The sequence below is a fragment of the Peromyscus californicus genome, unplaced genomic scaffold (assembly GCF_007827085.1).
Source record: "Peromyscus californicus insignis strain IS unplaced genomic scaffold, ASM782708v3 Scaffold_15__1_contigs__length_86483966, whole genome shotgun sequence".
Taxonomy (NCBI): domain Eukaryota; kingdom Metazoa; phylum Chordata; class Mammalia; order Rodentia; family Cricetidae; genus Peromyscus; species Peromyscus californicus.
The window spans coordinates 61,099,562-61,123,927 of NW_026294447.1; the positions used below are offsets into that span (position 1 = coordinate 61,099,562).

At 49.4% G+C, this 24,366-nt stretch overlaps 1 protein-coding gene across 12 annotated transcripts in view; it reads left to right on the forward strand.

Moving 5' to 3' along the window:
* Positions 1 to 6,303: 6,303 nt before the first annotated feature.
* Klc1 (kinesin light chain 1) overlaps positions 6,304 to 24,366 on the forward strand; it is a 56,898-nt gene continuing 38,835 nt past the window's right edge. For 6 of the 12 annotated variants that reach the window (XM_052739081.1, XM_052739086.1, XM_052739084.1 and 3 more), the window contains exons 1-2: positions 6,305 to 6,438; positions 23,966 to 24,227. In XM_052739081.1, coding sequence (XP_052595041.1) covers positions 23,967 to 24,227 — 261 coding nt within the window. In that variant the 5' untranslated portion in view covers positions 6,305 to 6,438; position 23,966. Of the gene's footprint in view, positions 6,439 to 23,965; positions 24,228 to 24,366 lie in introns of all 12 variants that reach the window. The other 6 variants (XM_052739087.1, XM_052739091.1, XM_052739090.1 and 3 more) reach the window with 2 other exon arrangements.

The window sequence follows — 24,366 nt, forward strand, 5'->3', positions numbered from 1 at the left end:
TGAGCGGGGCGGTGGTGGCACACGCCTTTAATGCCAGCACTTGGGAGACAGAGGCAGGCAGATCTCTGAGTTCGAAGCCAGCTTGGTGTACAGAACAAGTTCCAGGACAGCCAGGGCTGCACAGAGAAACCCTGGCTTGAGAAACCAAAGAGAGAATGAACACAGAAGGAAGCTTGAGGACAAAGAATAGACCGAAGCAGAAGCTGAAGGGTAGTTGATTAGAGCTTGAAAGGAAACCCCAGCCAGATGTGGGGCACATACCTTAGACCATCAGTGGCTAGGGCAGAGGCAGGAGGATCTCTGTGAGTTTGAGGCCATCCTGGTCTACAAAGTGAGTTCCAGGCTAGCCAGGGCTGCATAGTGTGACCCTGCCTTAAAAGGAGGAGAGAGAAAGGAGGATGTGGTAGCTCATACCAGCACGGCAATCCCAGTCGTTGGGAGGTTTGGGGCACAGAGGCAAAAGGACTAGGAGTTCAAGATCAGCCTCAGCAAGTTTGAGGCCAGCCTCTGAGCTCAGAGCTTGTGATGAAGTTTCTAGTGCACATGCTGTCAGACCTGCCTGTGTCCTTTCCGCCTACCACCAAGCCATCCCATCTCATCTGCAGCCTGTGGGCCCAAGGGACCCCCCCTTCCTTGTATTAGGCAATGGACCCTCCTCCCACCTGATTTTTAAGACAGCATTTCTCTGTGCAATCCAGGATATCTTGGAACTTCCTTTGTTGACCAGGCTGGCCTCAAACTCACAGAGATCCTCCTGCCTCTGCCCTAGCCACTGCTGGTCTAAGGTATGCGCCTCAAACTCAGAAACTCAGAGACCTGCCTGCTTCTGCCTCCTGGGTGCTGGGGCTAAAGGTGTGCGCCACCACGCTCGGCTAGTAGTAGCTGTCTTAAGGTTTGGGGCTTCTCTTCCAGCTGTGCTCAAACAGGCCTCCAGGAATGCACGTAGGGCCTCTGTTTCCAGAGTCATGTGAGGAGAACAGCTACCAAGACCTCCCCAGTCACGACTGTGTTGGTAGGAAGTGATGTGGTGTCTGCAGAGCTTGGGGGGAACCTTAGGTACCATTCTCTCAAAGGGTGCCGGCACTCACTGAAGAAGTTGGATTGTCCACACAGGCCCGGGTCTCAGCCCCCACAGGCATTCCTAGGAGAATGTGAGGGGTGGAGATGGCCAGGCGGCCTCCTGTGGGAGCCCCTGCCTCACTGTGGCTGGTTCTCAGCCCAGCGCTGTCATACTGCCCTGGAACTTTGTGCTGGGCAGTTCAGACTCTACAAAGGAAAAACTGCTTGGAAATTCCATTTTTAGAATTAAGGCCTTAGACCAGAAAGGGTGTGATCTGCGGGAGCTGGATTAGCCCCAGGGCCGGATACCAGGATGGGTGTGCCCAGTGACTCTTCCCTGAGCCTGGCACACAGCAATGCTGCCTAGGTCAGGAGGGGACTGCATGCTTCTGAGGGGGAGTCCAGGTGCCTCCAGCTGGCCACTGCCACTCACTCTGCCCTCCAGCTCCCTCCCAGCCCGAGGCCCGTCCTTAAGCACTGCATTCCAGGTGGACATCCTCTCTGCTGACATCCCCCGGTTTCTTCTTCCATTGCTTCTTCCTTCTCCATCCTCTTCCTCTCCTCTCTTCTCCTTCCTTCTCTCCCCTGCTTCCTCTCTTTTCCTCTCTACTTGGGCATTTGTGGACAACCTCAGCCTCCTGTCTCTTAAGACAGATGCCCATCCATATTTACATTAAAAAGATGATTTTTTTAAACAAAAATAGTAACCTGCTCTATTTCTACTTGAAAGTTCTATTTATTCTTTCTCTCCCCCTTCTTCCTTCTCCTCCTTCCTTCTTCAAGACAGGGTCTCACTGTGTAGCCCTGGCTGTCCTGGAACTCACTCTGTAGACCAGGCTGACCTTGAACTTACAGAGAGCACTCTGCCTCCCGAGTGCTGGGATCAAAGGCATGCGCCACCCTGTCTGGTTTACATCACTCTTCTTTAACCAGAGATTTCCGCTTCACTTCAGCATCTGTTACAGGCTACCTCCAATTTTGCAACCCCGATGAGATTTTGTCTTAAAAACAAACAACAGCAACCACCAGGATGGCCTTTTTGGTCTATGCCTGTCACCCCAGCTCTCAGGAGATGGAGGCAGGAGAAACAGAAGTTCAAGGTCACCCTGACTACAGTGACTTGGAGGCCAGCCTGGGCTACCTGAGACCTTGTTTCAAAAACAAACCAAAGGACACTGTGCTGGTTAATTTTGCCAACTTGGCACAAGGTGTAGCCATCTAAGAAGAGGGCACCTCAATTGAGAAAACACCTCCGTAAGATCGGGCTGTAGGCAAGACTGTAGGGCATTTTCTTAATTAGTGATTGATGAGGGAGAACCCAGGCCATGGTGGGTGGTGCCATCCCTGGGCTGGTGGTCCTGGGTTCTATAAGAAGGTGGGCTGAGCAAGCCATGAGAAGCAAGCCAGTAAGCAGCACCCCTCCATGGCCTCTGCATCAGCTCCTGCCTCCAGGTTCCTGCCCTGTCTGAGTTCCTGTTCTGACTTCCTCCAGTGATGAACAACAATGTGGAAGTATAAGCCAAGTAAACCTTTTCCTCCTCAATTTGCTTTTGGTCATGCTGTTTTATCACAGCAATAGTAATTCTAATTAGGACAGAAATCAAATCCACAAGTTGAACCCCAGCTTTGGTTACATTTCCAGGCAGCTTATTGATCTGTCCAGGTAGGGAACAGGGCAGCAGGGCCAGAAGCTAAAGGAGACGGAAGGAATGGGGGCAGAGGACCACACATTTCCATCTGGGAGGGGAAGAGGCTGGAGAAGCAGACAGGTAGCACCACCATGCTGCTGCCCTTACTGGACAGAAGAGTACCCTAGACCAGCACTCACCTTTACTGAGACAGCCTGCTGCAGCTGGGACAACCCTAGTGGGGAGCAACATATAGGGAGCAGGGCGGGCCAGGTCCCTTGATGTCCCAGATGTCCCAGCCCCCCAGCCTTCAGCTGGTCCCAGGGATGCTCAGAGGCCACACAGATCTCCACAATTAGGTGTTAAGGCTTTGCCCTGGTAACCGCATGTTTATTCCCAGGGCCCCGTCTCTCTAGGCCCATTGGGACGGGCAGATAATATGTCTGCTGTCGGGCTGGAGATGCAGCTCAGTTTGTAGAGTGCTTGCCTAGAATGCATAAAACCCATCGTTTAATCCCTAGCACTGTATAAACTGGGTGTGGTGATGCATGCCTGTAATGCTGGCATTTGGGAGGTGGAGGCGAGGGTTCATAAGTTCAGGATCACCCTCAGTTCATATTGAGTTTGAGGTCTACTTGGGATACAGGAGACCACCCTATCTCAAAACATCAAAAAACAAAACAAACTAAAACAACGTATTCAAGCAAGGATGGGTGAGGCTGACTGTAGAGACTCCTTTGCTTCACCCTAGCCGCCAGGCAGCTGTCCTGCCAAGTATTTGGACAGCAGAGCCTTGGTCAGTCCCTCCCTCGGGGGAGTGACCTCAGGCACTAATGGCTCTAAGAACTGGCAGGAATTCTGAGTCAAGACAGACGTCAAGGACTCAAGGGGCTCCAGTCTCTTCCACCAGAGGGCGTGAGGCAAAGGGTCAGCTTGACCTCCTCTCTTCCAGGGGCCCCAGCGGCACACCCTGCTGCTCGGTGGCAGGTGCTAGGCAGGGTTGGGAGGCACTCCTGCTCTAATGATGCCAGGCCAGGGGACAGACAGCTGTGTCAACTGACCATACTGTACAGCAGAGGAAGGGACAGGTGGAAGCCTGGGGGAGGCCTTGGCCAGGCTGGCATGGTCATTGAAGGCTTCTTTGAGGAAATGACTCCTGCCTGAGTCTTGCAGTACTGAGGGACAAAGAAGAATATACGTTGTGGTCTAACTATTCCTGTGGGAATAACACGACCATGGCCATGACGGAGCAGAGACTGCTATGAGGACCTACATTATACCTTGGCTCTGCAGGCGTGGTAATGAAAGACACAATATGATGCAGTGGTAATGAAAGACACAATATGATGCAGTGCTGGCTAGATTCGTGGGAAGGAACAGTTAACCACTCCCAGGAGAGGTACCAGGCCCTCACCCAAGAGTTCAGTGACCACTCCTTCCTGCCCCCTAGCTGTCCACGGTCTTGAGAGGTGCTGGGTGTATTGAGGTGATAGGTTAACCGAGGATGGGACTCCAGTAATGCAGCTTTCGTGAACTGTCACACATGCTGGGTGACCTTTGGGTGGTATAGCTGCTCGTGAGTCACCCTTGCTTCTGTAAATAACCCCAAGAAGCTCTTTGACTCAGCTGGACTAGGATGGAGTTCTTTCTTTGGTCTGTGGATACCCTAATTGGGAGTGAGCAGATATTTACATGTTTTTTCAAAGATTCACATTCATTTATGTGTATGTGTGGGTGTGTGCCCATGTGTGCAGGTGTCAGAGACCAGAAGAGGGCCACATGCTCTGGAGCTGGAGTTATAGGCAATTGTGAACATTTCCCCGATGTGGGTGCTGGAAACAGAACTCCAGTCCTCTGGAAGAACAGCAAACTTTCTTAACTATTTAGCCATTTTTCCAGGCCCTGAACAGATGTCTCTGTCTCCTCAGGAAGTCACACAACATTTTGGGCACATGGACACTGAACTTAGTGTGTCGGAGCAAACTCGGGCACAGATGAGGGCAGCTAGGGACAGGGTACTAGGAGGTTAGCACGACCAGGTCCTGTGGGCCTTGTCAACTGTAGACCAAGCTAAGGAGTTTTACCCCGGTGCTGAGAGAGACGTGTGGCTGTGGCAGTGTGGATTAACTTCGTCTTTTCTTTCCTTTTAATTTTTTTTTTTTAGTTTTGGTTTTTCAAGACAGGATTTATCTGTGTAACATCTCTGGTTGTCATGAAATCTGCTTTGTAGGCCAGGCTGGCCTCAAACTCACAGAGATTTGACTGCCTCTGCCTCCTAGTGCTGGGATTAAAGGCGCTCGCCACCACTTCCCTAACTTGCTTCGTCTTTTCTTCCCCACAACAAAGCGGGATGCCCCCGTCTCAGGACTTTACTGGAGCACTCCAGGCTGGCTTTGTGGGTCCATTCCTTCCTATATTTTCAGTGTCAGCACACCTCTTCGACCTTGGAGTTCGGTTGTGTACCCTTCCCCCATCACCTGCCTGTTGTTCTACTGTTTCAGCAAGTCTTGCTGCATCCTCACTGGAATGGGAGCAGACATCTGCCACTTATGCACCTGGGGCTTCCCATGAGGACCGAGGGAGTTTAGTGGACATCAGTTGAAGGGGCAAGAGAACGAGATGCTAGAGCACGGATAGTGATGTCAAGGGACGGATTTTAAAAAAGGAGGTAGTCTTCGCCCTTCACTGAAAAGTGTGCAGGTGTATAGGCTCTGAGGGGGCAGTGACTGACCCGCGGGATGGGAACGGGCTCCTGCTTCGCCTGCTCTTTTGGATAAGCACCTGGCCAGGAGCTGGTGTATTGACTGAAGAATGGTGACCCAACATCCAAGCAGCAGTTTGTGTGCTGGCGCTTTACTTGACCGTGAACTCACAGCCTCTCTGTAGGCCAATCTGAGCTGCTGTGTTCTCCACAGGAGCTGTCCCCTTATGAGACAGTCTTTGATTTATTTATTTATTTTTTTAGGAGGGCAAAGTAACTGGATCTGCCTGTTAAGCCCCAAAGCACCTGCTTCCCTGATGTTGACAGGTGTAACTGCCCGGCGGAAGACGGCAGCAGGTGCTGGGCAATGCCATCAGAAGAGGGCCGCGGTTCCCAAGGTGGGGAGGCTGGCACTCGCAACTCCTACCCCTCAGTAACGCCACCCGGCCGCTCTGGGGACGCCTGCAGGCACCTGGACAGTTCCCAAGCCGGTGCCCGCCAGCTCGGCCTTGCCACTGACTCAGCGTGCCCTCCAGCCGGCTGCTGAGTCAGGCCTGCAGCTGGGGTGCCAGGCGGCTGTGCGAGGCCCGGGAACGACCGGAGCCGGCAAGCCTGCCCTTCGGGCCAGGCTGGAGGTCGAGAGCGGTGCCTCGGAGCGAGCCGCGGAGGGGTGGGCCCTGCCGCCTGGCATCCTTCCCCCCCTCTGTCTCTTGAGGCGCGACGGGTAAAGCCTCCGCGAGTCAGAGACGACCGCCCGCGGATCAGAGGTTTCCGGAGAGAGCTGGATTGCCGACCCGGGCCTCAGTTTCCCCGGAGCCCCGCCCGGCGGCGCGAGGGCGGGTGACGTCACGGCGCGCGGCATTGTGGGGCGGGCGCGGCGCCGGCGACGCCATTTTCGGCGGCGGAGCGGTGGCGCGAGGCTGCGGGGCGCGGGTCGGGGTGAGGATGCTGCGGGGCGGCCGCGGAGGCGCTGCTTGCTGCTGAGGCGGCTGGGCTCTGCGCGGCCTAGGCCTGTGACAGCGCGACGAGCGCGGCGCTCCCGATCGGACGGTGAGTGCGCGGCCCGGTCCCCGCCCCGCCCCGGGCTCCGAGCGGCTCGTGCGCAGCGCTCCAGACGCAGCCGCCACCCCTTCCCGCCCGCAGCCTCCAGGCTGCGGCTCCCGGTCCCTTCCCGTCCAGCGCCGCATCTGCACCCGGCCCTGCCAGCCTGCGGTCCTGGTCCTCCCCCCGGCCCGGCCCTCTCACCCGGGTCTGCACGCTTGGTCCCCTCCCCGCTCTGCCTGCGCCTCTCAGCGCTCCGGTCTCTGTCACCTCTGCCTGTGCGCCTGCACTCTGCGGTCCTTGTCCTGTCTCAGCCTGTGCCCGTCCAGGCTGGATTTCTGTCCCCTCTCCGCTTGCTCTCTTCCAGGCTCGGGTCTCTTGTCACCTCTCTGAGCTCCTCTAGGATGCGGTCCTTGTCCCTGTCTACTTGCGCCCCTGGTTTGAGTTCTTGCCCTGTGTCTGTCCGCGCCCCTCCTGTCTGGGGGCCTTTGTCATTTCTCTGCTTGCACATTTCCAGGCTGAAGCTCTTGTCCTCTCCCCGCCAGCCCTGGTTCGGGACCTGTCCCTTCTCTGCTTGTGCCTCTCTGAAGTCCTCATCCCTTCTCCTCCCCGGACCCTCCAGGTTCGGGGCTCAGTCCTCTCTGCCTGCACTTTAGGCTCGGGTTCCTGCCCCTTCCGCTCTCCTCCGTTCCTCTCATGTGTCCCTGAGGCTTCTGTCCCATCTGTGTTCAGAGCCCCGCCCTGACTCAGGCCCAGGGGTGGGGGCGGCCTTTCAATGGCAGCTGTGGGCTTAGGGTCCCAACGCCTTGCTGCTGAGGTCCCGGGGAGGCGGCGGCGGCGGCGGCGGTGTGTGTATTAGGGGTCAGCCGGCTGGCTTTGTCTTAGGCCTCCCCGCCCTTCCAGCCCCCACCTCTCCTCGGCACCGCCCTGGGCGGCGTGCTGTCATACTGTGGTCCGTGGCCCGGGGCCAGCCAGTCTTTCTTTCAGTGGCCTCTCCCTGGCGACCTGAATGTGCCCAGCCTGGAGTGCTTTTCCTTGTTACATGTGGAGCCCCTTTCCTATAAAAAAAAAATTAAAGCGTTAAAAAGTAATATTAATGTGTGATGGAGTGGATGGCAATTATAACGAAGTTTGCAGGTCATTTCCAGGTGTATTGTGTTGGAATCGTTACTACCTACTAGTGTTTTATTATTTAAACAGGTTGGGAATTTACATATTAAGTGGTGATCTGGGGTACTTGTAAAAATGATGTCTTTAGAGAAGGCAGGAGGTGGTGGTGAGAACCTTTGATCCCAGCGGGGGATCTCCAGAGCCAGTCCCAGGCAGTCAGGGCTACACAGAAAAAGAGGTATTTGGGGGAAGATTGAGAACAAAAAATTTTATATACTATTTAAACTGCTATGTAGAGGAGTAGTTGCATTTTCGATTCTTTGCGTTACTTAAATTCCAAGGCTTTTTATACAGCATGACTAAGCCTTAGATCAGAATTAGCCTGGAATTCGTTGTAATAGGACTGTGAAAACACCATTAGGAAACTGGACCAACCCTTGAGTCTCCTAAACCTGCTACAGTTAGTGATCTTTCATGGACTGCCCACTAGCCCCAGTTGTAGGAAATTTGACTTCCTGTTCTGTGTCCTAAGTATTTGTAAGAATGCAATGATTCTATTTAAAAATTCAGAGAGTGTAGCTGTGTGGGAGGGTGGGCCCTCTCCCGATCATCAGAGGATGTATCCTGTTGCAGGCCAGCCTTGGCCCTGTGGTTGAACCGGGAGGGGTGGGACCTGGTGGTGACCTTCCAACATGTTCACCTGGCAGGGGGTGACAGCAGGAGGGTGTCTCAACACCCTCAACAAAACCGGGAAAAGTGTAGCCATCAATGGAATGTGGACAGGGAATTTTCTAGTGCAAAGATGGAAGAGATGAGGTACACATACCTTAAATAATCCAAAGTAAAGTCTTTGAGGCTGGAGATGTTGCTCAGTGGTAGGGTACTAGCCTAGCATTCAAAAGGTCCTGTTTCCTCAGTGCAAAAACAAACAAATGAAGTACTACCCACAATTTAAATATTTATATTTTTAAAAATTAATACATTCTTGGGACTAGAAAGATGGCTCCATTGTTAAGAGCAATTACTGTTCTCTCAGAGGGACCCGGGTTTGGTTCCCAACACCCAGATCAGGCGGGTCATAACTGTCTAACTCCAGTTCCAGGCAACCCAAGACTCTTCTTACATCTGGTGCACAAAAAAATAAACATTTTAAAGCATGTATTTTTAGATTGGGAAAAAAATGAAAGTCTCTAAAGGGCCATAAACAGTCTTTAGACATGATTGACATAAAACAATTAGCAAGTAAAGTCAGAAGTGACAGAAATGACTACCATCCTGAGCAAGACGGTGCCAAGTTTCAGAGTGTAGAGTAGAAGTGTTAGGCATGCTGACAGACTCTGGAGGGTGAGACAGGGTTTTCGAGGCCACCTTGGGCTGCATAGCAAGATCCTGCCTCAAACAAAGTAAAAAAAAAAGAATAAAGCTATCTGATGGAGATTGTGGACGCATGGGCTTGGGGGACTTGACCGAAGAAAATCCACTGCACAGTATTAGCGATCCTGGCAAGGACAGTTCCCAAAAGAGCTTAGCCCCAGCACAGTGGTGAGGAGGCTCTTCTGGACACTCAAAGGCAGGTGCAGATTGGCCACGTGTGGGCCTGATGGGAGAAAATAAGGCCTGAGAGTGGGTTGTGGTTGAGGCTTGTCGCAGTGGGGTGGGGTGAGAGGAAGGTGAGGCCAGGAAATGCGCATGCAGCGGTAGGAGGTGCCAGGGAAGGCTGCTCCTGCTCGGAGGTTGGAGGAGGGTGAGATGAGCCAGGTGGCAGGTAGAGGAGGTGAGGGCTGAGGTGTGGGTGCTGCAGACAGGGTGAGCTGCTTAGGAGGATCCACCCGGGTCTTGGGCGTGATTCCGGACAGTGGCTGGAGCTGCAGAAGAGCAGCTGTTAGTGGGACCAAGAATGCAGTAGTCGGCCTTGGGTAGGGGAGGGATCGGAGGGGCAGGGTTGGCAGGACTCCAGCACTGTGTTAGAGTGAGCCTGTGTAGACCATGGCCAGTGTGGCCAGTGGACCATGTCAGTCAGCTACTAAAGTTCCAGCGTGTCCCTGTCCTGCTCTGGCTACTTGGGCTGCTTTGACTCCACTAAAGCACAGCTAGGTGCCTGCTGGGCTCTGAGTTACAAGCCGTGGTTCTGCCCCATCCTGCTTGACTTCTCTTGGGAGTACTTCCCTACTGAAATCGATGTTTTGTCTTATCATTCTTTTTTTGTTTTTGTTTTTTGAGACAGGGTTTCTCTGTGTAGCTTTGACGCCTTCCCAGGCTGGCCTCAAACTCACAGAGATCCGCCTGCCTCTGCCTCCCGAGTGCTGGGATTAAAGGCGTGTGCCACCACCACCAGCTTGTCTTACCATTCTTAAAAATTGTTTATTCTTATTTGCATTGGTGTTTTGCCTGCATGTATGTCTGTATGAGGGGGTCAGATCTTGGAGTTACAGACAGTTGTGAGGGCTGGGAATTGAACCCAGGTCCTCTAGAAGAGCAGTTTGCTTTTAACCACTGAGCCATCTCACCAGCCCTGTGTTACGATTTTTTAACAAAAGCCTAATTTGTTTTTATGTGTTTGAGTGTTTGCTGTGTGTCTCTATGTGCACTGCATGCATGCCTGGGGCCTGGGGCAACCAGGAAAGGACACCGGAGCCCCTGAACTGGAGTTACAAATGACTGTGAGCAGCAGATGCTCGTAACTGCTGAGTTGTCTCTCCACTCCCTGATTATCATTTTCTTGTTTATGTCTGTCTGCTCATGCATTGCTCATCTCCACGAGGGTGGGATTTCATCCTTGTCCTCCATCCTGCCAGTGCTGGTGCACGATCAGCACTTACTGGCTTGTTGAAAGAATGCATTAGAATAGCTCCTTTGCATTTTGGTGACTCACTGGATGGTGACAACCAGTTAGGGATAACGGGGAGAGGACAAGATGATGTTTACTTTTGGATATGATAAGTTCCAGGTGCTTGTGGGAGGCCCCGTGGACTAGCTCAGGATACAGGTCTGAAGTGAAGACCGAGATAAGCCTGGGGATGGAGATCTGAGAGTGAATCAGCATTGCAGTGAGGGCCAGAGGTGCATGCATACTGACTGCCTGCTGCAGACAGCAGAGTGCCCCTCAAGGTGAGCACCCCTAAGGGGGAGCACCCAAGAGCAGTTGGCCTGAACAACCCTCAACCCTCTGGATTTGACCTCTAGGAAGTTACTACTGATTATTCAGGTCTTTGCTGTAGCTCCCCACTCCTCCCTTTACCTCTGCCTTCTTGCTATCAGGGCATCTTTACCCCTGTAGCTTCCTAATGAGGACTGGGCATGATGGCACAGGCCTTTAATCCCAGCCCTAGGGAGGAAGAGGCAGGTGGATCTCTGTGAGTTCCAGGCCAACCTGGTCTACAGAGTGAGTTCCAGGACAGCTGGAGGACTATATGTAGAGAGATTTTATTTAAAAGCAAGCAAGCAAGCAAGCAAGCAAGCAAACAAGAAAACAAACTAGTTAGTATTCATGGATCAGAATGCACTGTAGTCCAGTGTATGGTGTTACACCCTACAATTCCCACCCTTAGGAATCGGAAGGAAGAGGACTAGCCTAGGTTACATGGCAAGGCTCTGTCTCAAAGACTGAGGATGCCTGGGTGTGTAGCTCAGTAGTAGAATGCTGGCCTGGTATGTACCAAGCCTAGGTTCAGTCTCTAGCATGCCACTCTGAAAACATCAAAAAAAAAAGTCTAAAAATTGAATTGTGGTTTTGTTTTTACTAATATTTGGAGGTAGATAAAAGTGATTTATGTTTTTTTAATTTATGAAATGAATAACAATGGAATAAACCTTTTTGTTGCTAAAGTTTTCCTGCCTGGCCCACAGTCAGGACAAATCTCTGACACCCGCCAGTCCCACAGCCATTCAGACCCAACCAAGTAAACACAGAGACTTATATTGGTTACAAACTGTATGGCCGTGGCAGGCTTCTTGTTAACTGTTCTTACAGCTTAAATTAATCCATTTCTATTAATCTATACCTTGCCACATGGCTCGTGGCTTACCGGCATCTTCACATGCGGCTTGTCATGGTGGCGGCTGGCAGTGTCTCCTCCACCCAGCTTCCTGTTCTCTGAATTCTCCTCTCTGTTAGTCCTGCCTATACTTCCTGCCTGGCCACTGGCCAATCAGTGATTTATTTATTGACCAATCAGCAACACATTTGACATACAGACCATCCCACAGCACCTTTTAAGGGAATTGTATATGTATGTAAATTAAATGATTTATTTGGTTCTAGAATATTCCCATTACCTCAGGGTTTGTTTGTTTTAAGACAGGGTATCAGTATGTGGCCCTGGGTGGCCTACAACTCAGTTATGGAGCCGAGGCTGCCCTAGAACTCACAGATCTTCCTGCCTCTGCCTCTTGAATGCTGGAATTGAAGGTGTGTGCCACCAGGCTGGCCTCCCATTACCTCAGTTTAAGCCATGGGTTGTCTGCTGCCTTCCGCTGCCTGGTGTGGACCCTCCATCTACAAGGTCCTACAATGTACTGTCACTGTTCCTGGTCAGGTGCTGGTGTGGACCCTCCGTCCTGCTGGCACAGGAGTGCAGGATTGTTAGAGAGCAGAGTACGGGCAGTTCCATCACTGCTTCCGAGTCAGGCTTTGAACCCCACTGTGCCGAAGTCACAGCCTCACGTGACTCGTGTCACCGTTAGCCTACAGTGGTTTTTCCTGCTTTACTGTCATCCTTTTTTCAAGACAGGGTCTCATCGTGTAGCCCTGGCGGTCCTGGCACTCGCTCTGTAGACCATGTTGGCTGAACTCACAGAGATCCGCCTGCCTCTGCCTCCCAAGTGCTGGGATTAAAGGCTCTCCTAACATTCTTGAAAGAGTTACCATTCAGCTGTCTGCAGTTGTAAGGATGTTCCTGTTATGCATCTCTGGAACTTTTCCTTTTGCTTTCTGTGCCTCTGACTTCCTTAGCTGGTAGGAGTGGTTCATTTCACTCAGTATTATGTTCCCAAGGTTCATTTAGAGGATTTTTTTTCTTTCTTTTTTTCTTTTCTTTTCTTTTTTTTTTTTCTGAGACAGGCTCTCTCTGTTTAGTCCTGGCTGTCCTGGAACTTACTCTGTAGACCAGGCTGGCCTCAAACTCACAGAGCTGTGCCTGCCTCTGCCGCCTGAGTGCTGGGATGAAAGTCATGTGCCACCATGCCTGGTAAAGCCTTTTTTTAAATTAAAATATAATTGCATCATTTTCTTCCTTCCCTTTCCTCCCTTGAGCCTTTCTTGAGTGCGCCCCTTCCCATGTCTGTCAAATTCATAGCTTCTATTTCTTTAATTTGTGTGTGTGTGTGTGTGTGTGTGTGTGAGTGTGTGTGTGTATTCCTAAATATATAAATAAAACCTGATAGTCCATATACTACTACTTGTATGTCTATGATTTCGTTGCTGACCACTTGTTATTGGATAATCAATAGGTTTTTGTTTTGTTTTGTTTTTTTTTTTTGAGACAAGGTCTCACTGTGTAGCTCTGGCTATCCTGGGATTCATTATGTAGATCTGGCTGGCCCTGGACACACAGAGAGTCACCCACCTCTGCCTCCCAGTGCTGGGATTAAAGGCTTGAGCCACCATACCTGGCTTTTTTCTTTCTTTCCCTTTTGCTTTTTTACACAGAGTCTCTCTTTTAACTTTTTTTTTTTTAAATTTTTTGTGTCTTTTACATCATGCATCCCAATCCCACTCATCTGTCCCCTCGCATCCACCCTCTGTTTCTGCAGCCTCTCTCCCCAAATAAAACAAAATAAAATTTAAGATAAAAAAGGAAAAAAAAGAAAAAAAAGGGAAGTAAGGGAAAATCTCGTCATGAAAGTTGCAGTGTGACACCACCCCACCCCAACGTCCACCCAATCTGTGATCTGCTGGAAGCCTCTGGGGTGGGATGGGGGACACACTATGGTCCTTCGGACCCAGGGCTACAAGATCTCTGTGACTGTGACAGGGCAACAAGAGGATGTCCAGGAAGAGTCCCAGTGAGGACCCAGTGTTGGTGGTGTAACAGAGACCGGGGGCCTGGAACCAAACCAATGATTCCTTTGAATGATCACCTACACAGGGTCTCTTTATGTAGTTCTAACTGTCAGAGACAGGGTGGCCTTGAACTCATAGATCCACCTGCCTCTGCCTCCCAGGTGCTGGGACTAAAGGTGTGCACCACTGTGTCTATACAAAAACCCCAGAAGGCAAACAGATGATCCTTTTGTACCAGTCTGTGCTGTTAGCATGTAAACACAATCATAATGGCTTCTGTTTATACACACTTTAGTTTATAGGTTTTTGTGTATTTTTGGTCAGCATGGGTTCCTGGAGAGAGAGAGAGATAGATAGAATATGAATGTGTGTTTGTGGCAATTCTCATGCAGCCCAGGCTGGCTTTTAATTGCTGCGTAGGCAAAAATGATCTTGAACTTCTGGTCTTCTTTCCTTTACCTCCCAAGTATTGGGGCTACAGGCCTGTCACCTTGCCCGTTTTATACAGTGGTATGAACCCAGGCACCCAGGCAAGCAACTCTATCTACTGAGCCCTTCAGTTCACTGTTATGATTGAAGTTTAGGAGAGGAGATTAAAGGATTAGGTTAGATTAGATTAGAGAAAGAGGTTAGATAGAGGAACTGCTTGTCTGTGAGGGCTAGGAAGGGACCTACAGGGTTCTTCTGGTGGTGCTCTGGGATGAAGGTGGAGCACTCTCGCCTCTGGTAGTACTCAGGGATTGGTTGATTTATTTTTAACAGTGTTGAGGGTCAGGTGTGCTTTACCACTGAGCTACATTCCTAGCGCTGTGGTGAGTCTTTTTTTTTTTTTTTTTTTTTTTTTTTTTTTTTTGGTTTTTAGAGACAGAGTTTCTTTGTAGCTTTGCACCTTTCCTGGAACTCGCTTTGTAGACCAGGCTGGCCTCGAACTCACAGAGATCCGCCTGGCTCTGCCTCCCGAGTGCTGGAATTAAAGGCGTGCGCCACCACCGCCCGGCTGCGCTGTGGTGAGTCTTAAGGAAGACTAGGGAACTGGTCATGGTGGTGCACGTGAGGAGGGGATGCTGAAGGCATTCAGGAGATCGTGCAGCTGAGGCCAGCCTAGGCTGGCTACCCCTTAAAAAAAGAAAAGCTGCGCAGTGGTTGCACATGCCTTTGATCCCGGTGCTCGGGGATACTGTACATGTGTGTTGCTTAGACACAGATACATACACAGGCAAAATGCTATTACACATAAAATAAAAATAAGTAGATCTCTAAAAACTATAAGCCAGGCAGTAGGGAGACGTGGGGGGGTATGTGGCAGATCTCTGAGTTCGAGGCCAGCCTGGTCTACAGAGCGAGTTCCAGGACAGCCAGGGCTACACAGAGAAACCCTGTCTTGAAAAACAAAGTCTTGTGTGTTCCTTACTCCTCCCCCCCCCCCCCCCGCCCCGTCCTCTTGCCTCACCAAACTCCTCACGCTACTTTTCCTTACAACGTCTTGCCCACTTTCAAGTTGTATTTTCAATTTCCCCTTTGACATTTCTTGATATTGTTTTGAGATAGTCTTGCTCTGTAGCCATAGTTGGCCTTGAACTCAGTGTATCACCCGATTGTCTTGTTGTTTTTTGTAGACAATTCTGTAATTTCTCTGTAGGGATGGATCACATTTTGTTTGCCTGTTTATTTTATTTTTTTTTTTTTTTAAAGATTTATTTCTTTATTATGTATACAATGTTCTGCCTGCATGTATCCCTGCACACCAGAAGAGGGCACCAGATCTCATTATAGATGGTTGTGAGCCACCATGTGGTTGCTGGGAATTGAACTCAGGACCTCTGGAAGAGCAATCAGTGTTCTTAACCTCTGAGCCATCTTGCCAGCCCTTGCCTGTTTATTGATGAGCTGTTTCCCACATCTACTGTTATGAGTTGTGCATTTATTTTTATCTGCCCAGCATTTTATGTTTGGGAGCATTTGTGTGCAGCTTTTTGTGTGAACATGTTTTCAGCTGTGTCAGGTACATCAGATGGACTTGCCAGGTCTTTGTTTAATTTTGTAATTTTGACACTTACCTCATTCACAGCACACTGTAATCTAGTTCTAACTGGGTATTTGTTTCTTTGAATACACAGCATGGGCTGCTCCCTGCAGACTGCCCTCCAACTTGTGTCTGATGCTGTGTGTGGGGTGACTGTCTGTGTGTACTGTGTCTAGAACAATGGGCTGTTTCATCTCCTGGGGTAGGTACTCCTAATTTCTGGTGGGTCCACCAGACACATACAGAGCTTTTGGGAACATCTCCCTCTCCCATGAAGTGTGCTCCTGCCGACTTGTGCGAGAGCCTCCGTGCTCTGCCATCGCCCTTTCTGGAGCACGCACCTTCACCGTTTGCTGGGCCTGAGCCAGTCTCCAGGAACTGCAGGCCGCTTGGGTGTCATCTCCTAGCTGCCCTTGGCTGTGTACTCACTCAGACCTGGTCACTTTTCTACCACATTCTCTCTTTCTTTTTAGTTGAGATGCCAGTCACATTACCTAAAATTCTCCACTTTTAAAGACAAGTCCAATATCTGAATTAAGCTCCTAAAACACAAAGGTATGATCCCAATGCTTAGGAAGCTGAGGCAGAGGGACTGCCATGACTGCATAGTGAATTTCAGTCAGCTCTCTGAAAGAGATGCTCTCTCAAAAGGAGTGGGTGGGCTCAAAGTGCAGCTCTGTTGGTGCAATGCTTGCCTAGCCTGCATGAAGCCCTGGGGTCAATTCTAGCCCCCCCTAAACTGGGTGTGGGGATACACACCTGTAACCCTAGCACTCCAGAGGTCGGAGGATCAGCAATCTAAGACCAGGGCTAGGCAAGATGACTCACCTAATAAAAGTGCTTGCCTGACAACCCGAGTTTGAGTCCCACAACCCGTGGTAGAAGGAAGGAGAGAACCAACTCTGGCAGTTGTCCTCTGGCCTGTGTGTGTGTGTGTGTGTGTGTGTGTGTGTGTGTGTGTGTGTGTGCGCGCGCGCGCGCGCGCGCGTGTGTGTGCGTAGATAAAGACTTTCAAAAGAAGTTCGCAGTCATCCTTAGCTGGGTAAAGTTGGAGTCCAGCATGGGCTATATAGTTTTTGGAGCATTTTCATACTTACATTTTATGAAAATATGAACTCTGCAGGTCATTTCACGTGGTCCCCACTTACAGTGAAGAGCTGAGACAAGCTGACATGACCTCAGGTCACAGTAGAAAAGACAAGAGTCTGAGCTCCCTCCACTGACTAAGGCTTCTCAGCATGCTTCCCTGAGCACACACCCAGTACGCTAACACACACTTCATGCTGCTTACTGTTTTCCAACAGGTGGAGACCAACATCTAACCGGCTAGTCTAGACCTACAGACTTCTTTTAAACCCTTAGATACAGAAAGGACCCATCTGCCACAAATAAAAATAGACTACTGTGACATTGGACCAAAAATAGGACTTCTGAACACACTGAATTCTTTTATCAGACAGAAATGATGTGTGGACCTGGGGAGGCGGCTCAGCAGACATCGTAGTTGTTTGGAGTCTACTTCCCAGTGTTTCAGGCTGGGAAGAGAATGATGCCATGAGGCCCCAGCAGCACTCAGCAGTGGCTAGAAAATGCACAGTCTTGCAGTAGTTTCCCTGTGCGTGGAACACACTTCATGCTCTGTTCTGGCTGGTTCCTTGTGCAGACCTACCTGCAAGAGCTTGCAGGGTGTGAGTTGGAAGATGTGGGTACCATGGTTTCTAGTCTCACAAGTGGGGTGTTGGAGTGCCTTAGCCTTCTAGAGAGTTTGTCTTGCATAAACCAGCTGGTTCCACCTTTAAGTGGGAGCCTGCTGCTTCGGAGCCCTGCAGTGTGATGGGGTATAAATCAGGTTTCCTGAGCTGGTTGTGGTGGTGCACACCTTTAATCCCAGCACTTGAGAGTTAGAGGCAGGCAGATCTCTGTGTGAGTTCAAGGCCAGCCTGGTCTACAGAGAGAGTTCTAGGGTAGCCAGGGCTACATGGTGAGATCCAGTCTCAAAACAAGGGCAGTGAGATGGTTCAGTGGGTAAAGGTGTCTGCTGCTGACCCTGACGGCCAGAGTTTGAATCCTGGCTCCACATGGTAGCAGATGAGAACTGACTCCTGCAGGTGGTCCTCTGTGTGTCCACACACATGCACACATATAAAACAAAAATCATGTGTCCTCAGAAGTATGTGCAGTTTCTCTATTTTAGGCTTTTTTTCAAGAAATTTTTTTTTCTGAGACATGGTTTCTCTGTGTAGCTTTGCGCCTTTCCTGGAACTCACTTTGAAGACCAGGCTGGCCTCGAACTTACAGAGATCCGCCTGCCTCTGCCTCCTTAGTGCTGGGATTAAAGGCGTGCGCCACCACTGCCCGGCAATTTTTTTTTTTTTAAGAAGCAAAGTTCCAAGAAAAAAAGCTTTTCTGTAGATTTAGGGATTGAGAGAGACACACTTAGAAGAGTAGTGAGGGCTGGAGAGGTGGTTCAGTGGTTAGAGCACTGCAGCTTTTCCAGAGGACCCTGGTTTGATTCCGAGTGCCCCACTGTGGCTAACAACCATCTTAACTCCAGTTCTAGGAGATTAGCTACCCTTTTCTGGCCTCCAAGGGTGTGGCATGTATGTGGTACACAGCCATCATAGAGACAAAATACCCATATACATAAAATAAATAAAAACTAGAAAAGGGCAGTAAAACATACTCAAGGGTAGCTGTGGGCTTCTTCAGAGAGGATTACATCATTGGCATCTTGGAAGCTCATTTAATGGAAGACAAGATCTTGAGTTAAAGGATATGTAAGCAGGGATCCCAGGAATGGGTTGGGATCACCCCAGAAAAAGGCAGACCTGTAATGGCCTCACTTAGGCGATGGTAGAAGACAGTCTGCCCGTGTGGCTGATGATGTGGAGATGTCCCAGTGCAGCAGAGTAGAGTTGGTGAAGCTCTCTGCCATGTTGGCTTTAGCGTGTTCTGGGTGACTCCCCTCCCCCCAAAAAAACAATTTCTCTCTGTAGCCCTGGCTGTCCTAGAACTCCCTTTGAAGACCAGGCAAGCCTCAAACTCAGCTATCCTCCTGCCTCTACGTCCCAACTGCTGGGGTTAAAGGCGTGTGCTACCATGCCCAGCTGGGTGATCTGTTTTAAAAAATGTTTTATTTAAATTTTTTATAACCTTTATTTTTATGTGTATGAATTTTCCATTGTGTATGTCTGTATACCACATGTGTGCAGTGCTTGCAGAGGCCAGAAGAGGTGTATGTATGTGCATCACACATGTACAGTGCTTGCAGAGGCCAGAAGAGGTGTATGTATGTGCATCACACATGTACAGTGCTTGCAGAGGCCAGAAGAGGGTGTATGTATGTGCATCACACATGTACAGTGCTTGCAGAGGCCAGAAGAGGGTGTATGTATGTGCATCACACATGTACAGTGCTACAGAGGCCAGAAGAGGGTGTATGTATGTGCATCACACATGTGTGCAGTGCTTGCAGAGGCCAGAAGAGGGTGTATACATGTGAATCACAAATGTATGGTGCTTGCAGAGGCCAGAAGAGGGTATATGTATGTGCATCACACATGTATGGTGCTTGCAGAGGCCAGAAGAGGGTGTATGTATGTGGACCACATGTGCAGTCTTTGCAGAGGCCAGAAGAGGGTGTATGTATGTGGACCACATGTGCAGTCTTTTCAGAGGCCAGAAGAGGGTGTATGTATGTGGACCACATGTACAGTCTTTGCAAAGGCCAGAAGAGGGTGTATGTATGTGGACCACATGTACAGTCTTTGCAGAGGCTAGAAGAGGGTATGTGTATGTGCATCATACATGTATGGTGCTTGCAGAGGCCAGAAGAGGGTGTCAGATTCTCTAAGACTGGAGTTAAAGACAGTTGTGAATTGCCGTGTTAGTGCTTGGAATCGAACTCAGGTCCTCTGGGAGAATAACCAGTGCTTTTTACTGCTGAGCCATCCCTCCATATCTCTCCACATCTCCACCCCACCCCTGCCATTCCAGATGATTTTGATTTTATCGTTTGAGTGGCTGCTGCTGTCCTGCTGTGGTGTAGTTCTGTGGTTATGCCAGCCTTTGTCACTGTTTATTTGCCCTCCCCCTCTGCCTGTCTAGCCTACCTTGTTTCCCCTGTTGGATTTCCATCTTTTTATTTGTGTGTGTGTGTGTTTATGTGGAACAAGTGTATGCACGCCATGTTGTGAATAGTGAATGTGCAGATAAGAGGGCAGATTCTGGGAGTTGGTTCTTTTCATCCTGTGCTCCAGCGATCAAACTTCAGGTTATCAGACTTGCGTGGCATTAGCCTCCATTCCTTAATCTTAAGGGATTGAACTGAGGTAGAGGTCTATTTTTCAACTGCCTTGACTGTTGAGGACAGGAACTCTCTGGCTGGCTGAGCTAGGGCTGAAAGGCACTGGGACACAGAAGGCTTTGTAGTTGGGTTCTACTGGAAACCTTGTAGGTCTCTATTTTAACTTTTAAAGATTCATTTTGTTTTATGTGTATGAATATTTGCCTGTGTATATGTATACACATGCATGCAATGCCAGCAGAGGGTGTTGGATTCCACGGAAATGGACTTAGATAGAGATGGTTGGTTATAAGCCATCTTGTAGAACTGAACCCAAGTCCTCTGCATGAGCAAGTGCTTTTAACGATGGAGTGAGACAAAGGCTCATGTAGCCCAGGCTAGCTTTGCTATGTAGCCAAAGATGACCTTGAACTTCATACTCCCTTGCCTCCACCTCCCATATCCTGTTTCGGCAATTCTAAGGATCGAGACTTTGTGTTTACTAGGCTAGCACTACCAACCACACGATTTCCAGTCCTCAGGACCAACATTTTTTCATGGATCTGCTGACCTTAGTTGTGCTTTACAAGGTCCTGGCTGAGCCCCGAAAGGACACGTCAGGAGGAGTGAGGGATGCAACTGAAAGCTGCTGGATGCAGCCTGAGGAGTTGCCTTTGAGGTATCTCCAGTCAGGAAATGAGCATGAAGCTAAGAAGACATCTTTGATCTGGATGTGTGTTTCGGTTGGTAGAGAGCACCTGCAGCTGGGTTTGATTCCCAACATTGCAGCATTGCATAAGCTGAGTGAAGTGGTGCATGCCTGTAATGCCAACCTGAGGGCAGGGGTGCTCCAGGAAGGGTCTGACCATGTCTCAGAAATTAAACAACACAATGTATTTAGTGGGGGGACTGTTTACCAAGGATGTACAAGGCCCCGGATTCTGTTTTCAACACTAGAAACACAAAATCCCACATTTAATTCCCTCATCACTCTGGAATTAATTTTCGTGGGTATTGACAGTGGAGTGTTACCTTTAGGTTTCCTGATAGACAGCTAGCTGCCGTAGCAGTGCTTCTAGCGGCTTCTTTAGCTTAGGGATGGAGAGATGGGCATCTAAGTGCACACGCCACTGTCTCTTTCTCTGCACTGACATATGTGCCTGTGTTTGTACTGTGGTGACTGGGTTGAAACACAGAAATGTCTGACTAAGGTGTGCCTGGGAGTCCTGTGAGCTAAGAGCTTGGAAACCGGAACCTTGGTGACCCCTATCCCTGCAGAATAATATTTGACGTGTCGTGTGTGTTAAGCAGAAGACATTTCATATTCATTTTATTTTAATTAATTACTTGTGGTTAATTGAGACAAAGTTAAAAACTGTATAGTTCAGGCAGGCCTGAGAGTCACAGTAACCTCCTTGCCTCAGCCTCTAGTGTGCTAGGGTTACAGGTGTGACCGACCCACCATGCCTCGACTGTGCATTTGAGAAGGGTGAAATCAACTCAGTGGGTAGAGTTTACAAGGAGGCAAATTTCCTATAGGAAAAAATGGCTGTCTAATAAACTTTAGAGCAGTCTGGCAAGGAAAGGACTCCAAAGTAGCGAGTCCAGTTGTGGGAAGTGTGTCTGCAAAATCAGGCTGCTGCTTCCCGGACGTGCTCAGCTCCTTTTCCTGGGTGGGAGATTGCTCTAACTATTGAGGAACTCCTGTGTCTGGTATCTCTGAGACCATGCTCCTAACAGCCCCACAAGTGAGTCTGCTGACTGCTGAGTCTCAGGAGGGCTGTGCCTGTCTCCCTAGAGTCACAGCCCATGTCCTGCCACCACCCTGTCTCATTTCTCAGGAAAACTATAGCCTCCAAACATATTTGGATACTTTGGAATTCTTTTTCTCCTTGCTTCCCCTCACCCTCTCCTGTCTCTCTCCCTGTCTGTCTGTCTGCCCCGACCCGCCCGTGTGTGTGTGTGTGTGTGTGTGTGTGTGTGTGTGTGTGTGTGTGTGTGTGTCTGTCTGTCTGTCTGTCTGTCTGTCTGTCTATGTGTGTCAGTCTGTCTGTCTGCCTACTCCCCACCTCCCCGTGTGTGTATGTGTGTCTGTGTCTGTACACTGGGGGATGAAACTCAAGGCCTTGGCTTGACTTTGATGTGTAGCCTGAGCCTAGGGAGGCCCGAGGTCTCTGTGCTCTCCAGCAGCTTGTGTCAGGCCTCAGGCTCAGCTTCTGTTGCCCCTGAACTGTCCTGTCGTGAATTGCTCTGTGGTAAGACTGGCTCCCCCATGGGATTGGCTGCTTCTCTTTGGCCACTGTGCTCCCTGTCTAGTACCATCTTGGGGCCTGCTTGTGTAGCTTGATCTGTGGCCTCTGCTTCCCTGGGGGCAGGTTCTTACCAAATGGTGTGTATTCTAGGGCCGAGCTGAGAGTAAATTTGGTATAATGCTTGAATCCTTTTGTATGGGGAAAAATCAAGCATACATGTTTATTATTGGGAAATAATATGTAAATACTTTGCTAGCAGGGGTAGGGAACAAGGGATAAGGTCTGATTTTTATATCCTTCACCCTTTTAGTCCTGGGCCCTGCCCTGCTCTTTGCTCACGGGAACCTGATTACACCTACAGCTTGAGCTTCATTGAAAGTTGGTCTTAAAATGTCCCAGTCATTCAGCAAAGCACCCTGTGTGCCAGGACTAGGACCCAGGTGACGAGGACATACACTTGCTTTCAGGGAGCTTCAGTCATTTTTTGGCCAGCATACTCTCTTTCTAGCTTGTCACACGGTACAAATTTACAATAGTGACCTTGGAACCACATGCTAAATAAATGCACAGTAAACACAGGAACGTGGCCTTGGTAAGGACTTTTTTTTTCCCCCTCAAATCAGGGTCTCACTGTGTAGCCCTGGCTGTCCTGGAACTCAGTCTGTAGACCAGGCTGGCCTTGAACTCACAGAGATCTGCCTGCCTCTGCCTTCCAGTGCTGGGATTAGTCATGTGGCACCACTGCCTGGCACATGTGAATAATTTTACAGTGATTGGTTTTTTTGTTTGTTTGTTTGTTTTTTGAGATTTATTATGTATAGTGTGCTGTCTTCATGTATGCCTACATGCCAGAAGAGGGTATCAGATCTCATTATAGATGGTTGTGAGCCACCATGTGGTTGCTGGGAATTGAACTCAGGACCTCTAGAAGAGCAGTCAATGAATGCTCTTAACTTCTGAGCCATCTCTCCAGCCCCCAGCGATTGATTTTATGCAAACAAAACTGTTCAAAGAGTTTAGTATCCATTCTACATCTCATTTTGGAAATAAAGCTTGTCAACATTCAGAAGGCATGTCCACTGAAGTATTTCGCAACTTTACATTTGGCATGAATTTTAGTTACTGTTAATTCGCCTATAAAAAATATTCAGATGTAAACCAGAATAATTTTTTTTGTTTGTTTTTTTTTGGTTTTTTTCTTTCGGAGCTGAGGACTGAACCCAGGGCCTTGTGCTTGCTAGGCAAGTGCTCTACCACTGAGCTAAATCCCCAACCTAAACCAGAATAATTTAAGTCTGCAAAGGAAGTCATTACATCATAGAATATTCAAGACAAAAGCTACAAGCACATTTTTAATTTTCATATGTAAAATATAATTTAAAAATTTTAAGTGTGTGTTCCCCACCCCCACCCCACCCCAGGGTCTCGCTGTGTAGCCCTGGCTGTCCTGGAACTCACTCTGTAGACCAGGCTGCCTTGAGGTCTGCCTGACTCTGCTGCTTGCCACTGGTTTACAGTTTTAAAAGATCTACTTATTTTATTTTATGCGTATTGGTATTTGCCTGTGTGTGTGTGTGTGTGTGTGTGTGTGTGTGTGTGTGTGTGTGTGTGTGTGTGTGTGTACAGTGCCTGCAGATGCCAGAAGAGGGCATCGAATCCCCTAGAATTGGAGTTACAGATGGTTGTGAGCTGCCATGTGGTGCTGGGAACTGAACTCAGGTCCTCTTTAAGAGCGAGTGCTCTTAACCGCTGAGCCATCTCTCCAGCTCTGTGAAACGTGATTTATAATTGTCACTGTTCGCTGTTTAAGGTTGTAGCATCAACACAGACTATAATGAGCTGTTTGCTTTTCCCCTCCATTCTAGAATGTATGACAACATGTCCACAATGGTGTACATAAAGGAAGAGAAGTTGGAAAAGCTGACGCAGGATGAAATCATTTCTAAGACAAAGCAAGTGATTCAGGGGCTGGAAGCCCTGAAGAATGAGCACAACTCCATCCTGCAGAGTTTGCTGGAGACACTGAAGTGCTTGAAGAAGGATGATGAGAGCAACCTGGTGGAGGAGAAATCCAGCATGATCCGCAAGTCCTTGGAGATGCTGGAGCTTGGCCTGAGTGAGGCACAGGTACCAGTGGGGGACACTTAGTTGTGAATGGGCTTAGAGAGTAGGGTGGACCAGTACCCAGTCAGCACACAGCAACCCAGGGCCATTGCTTTGAGTGTCTGAATAACTCTGACCTAGAGATGAGGACAGTGGAAGCATA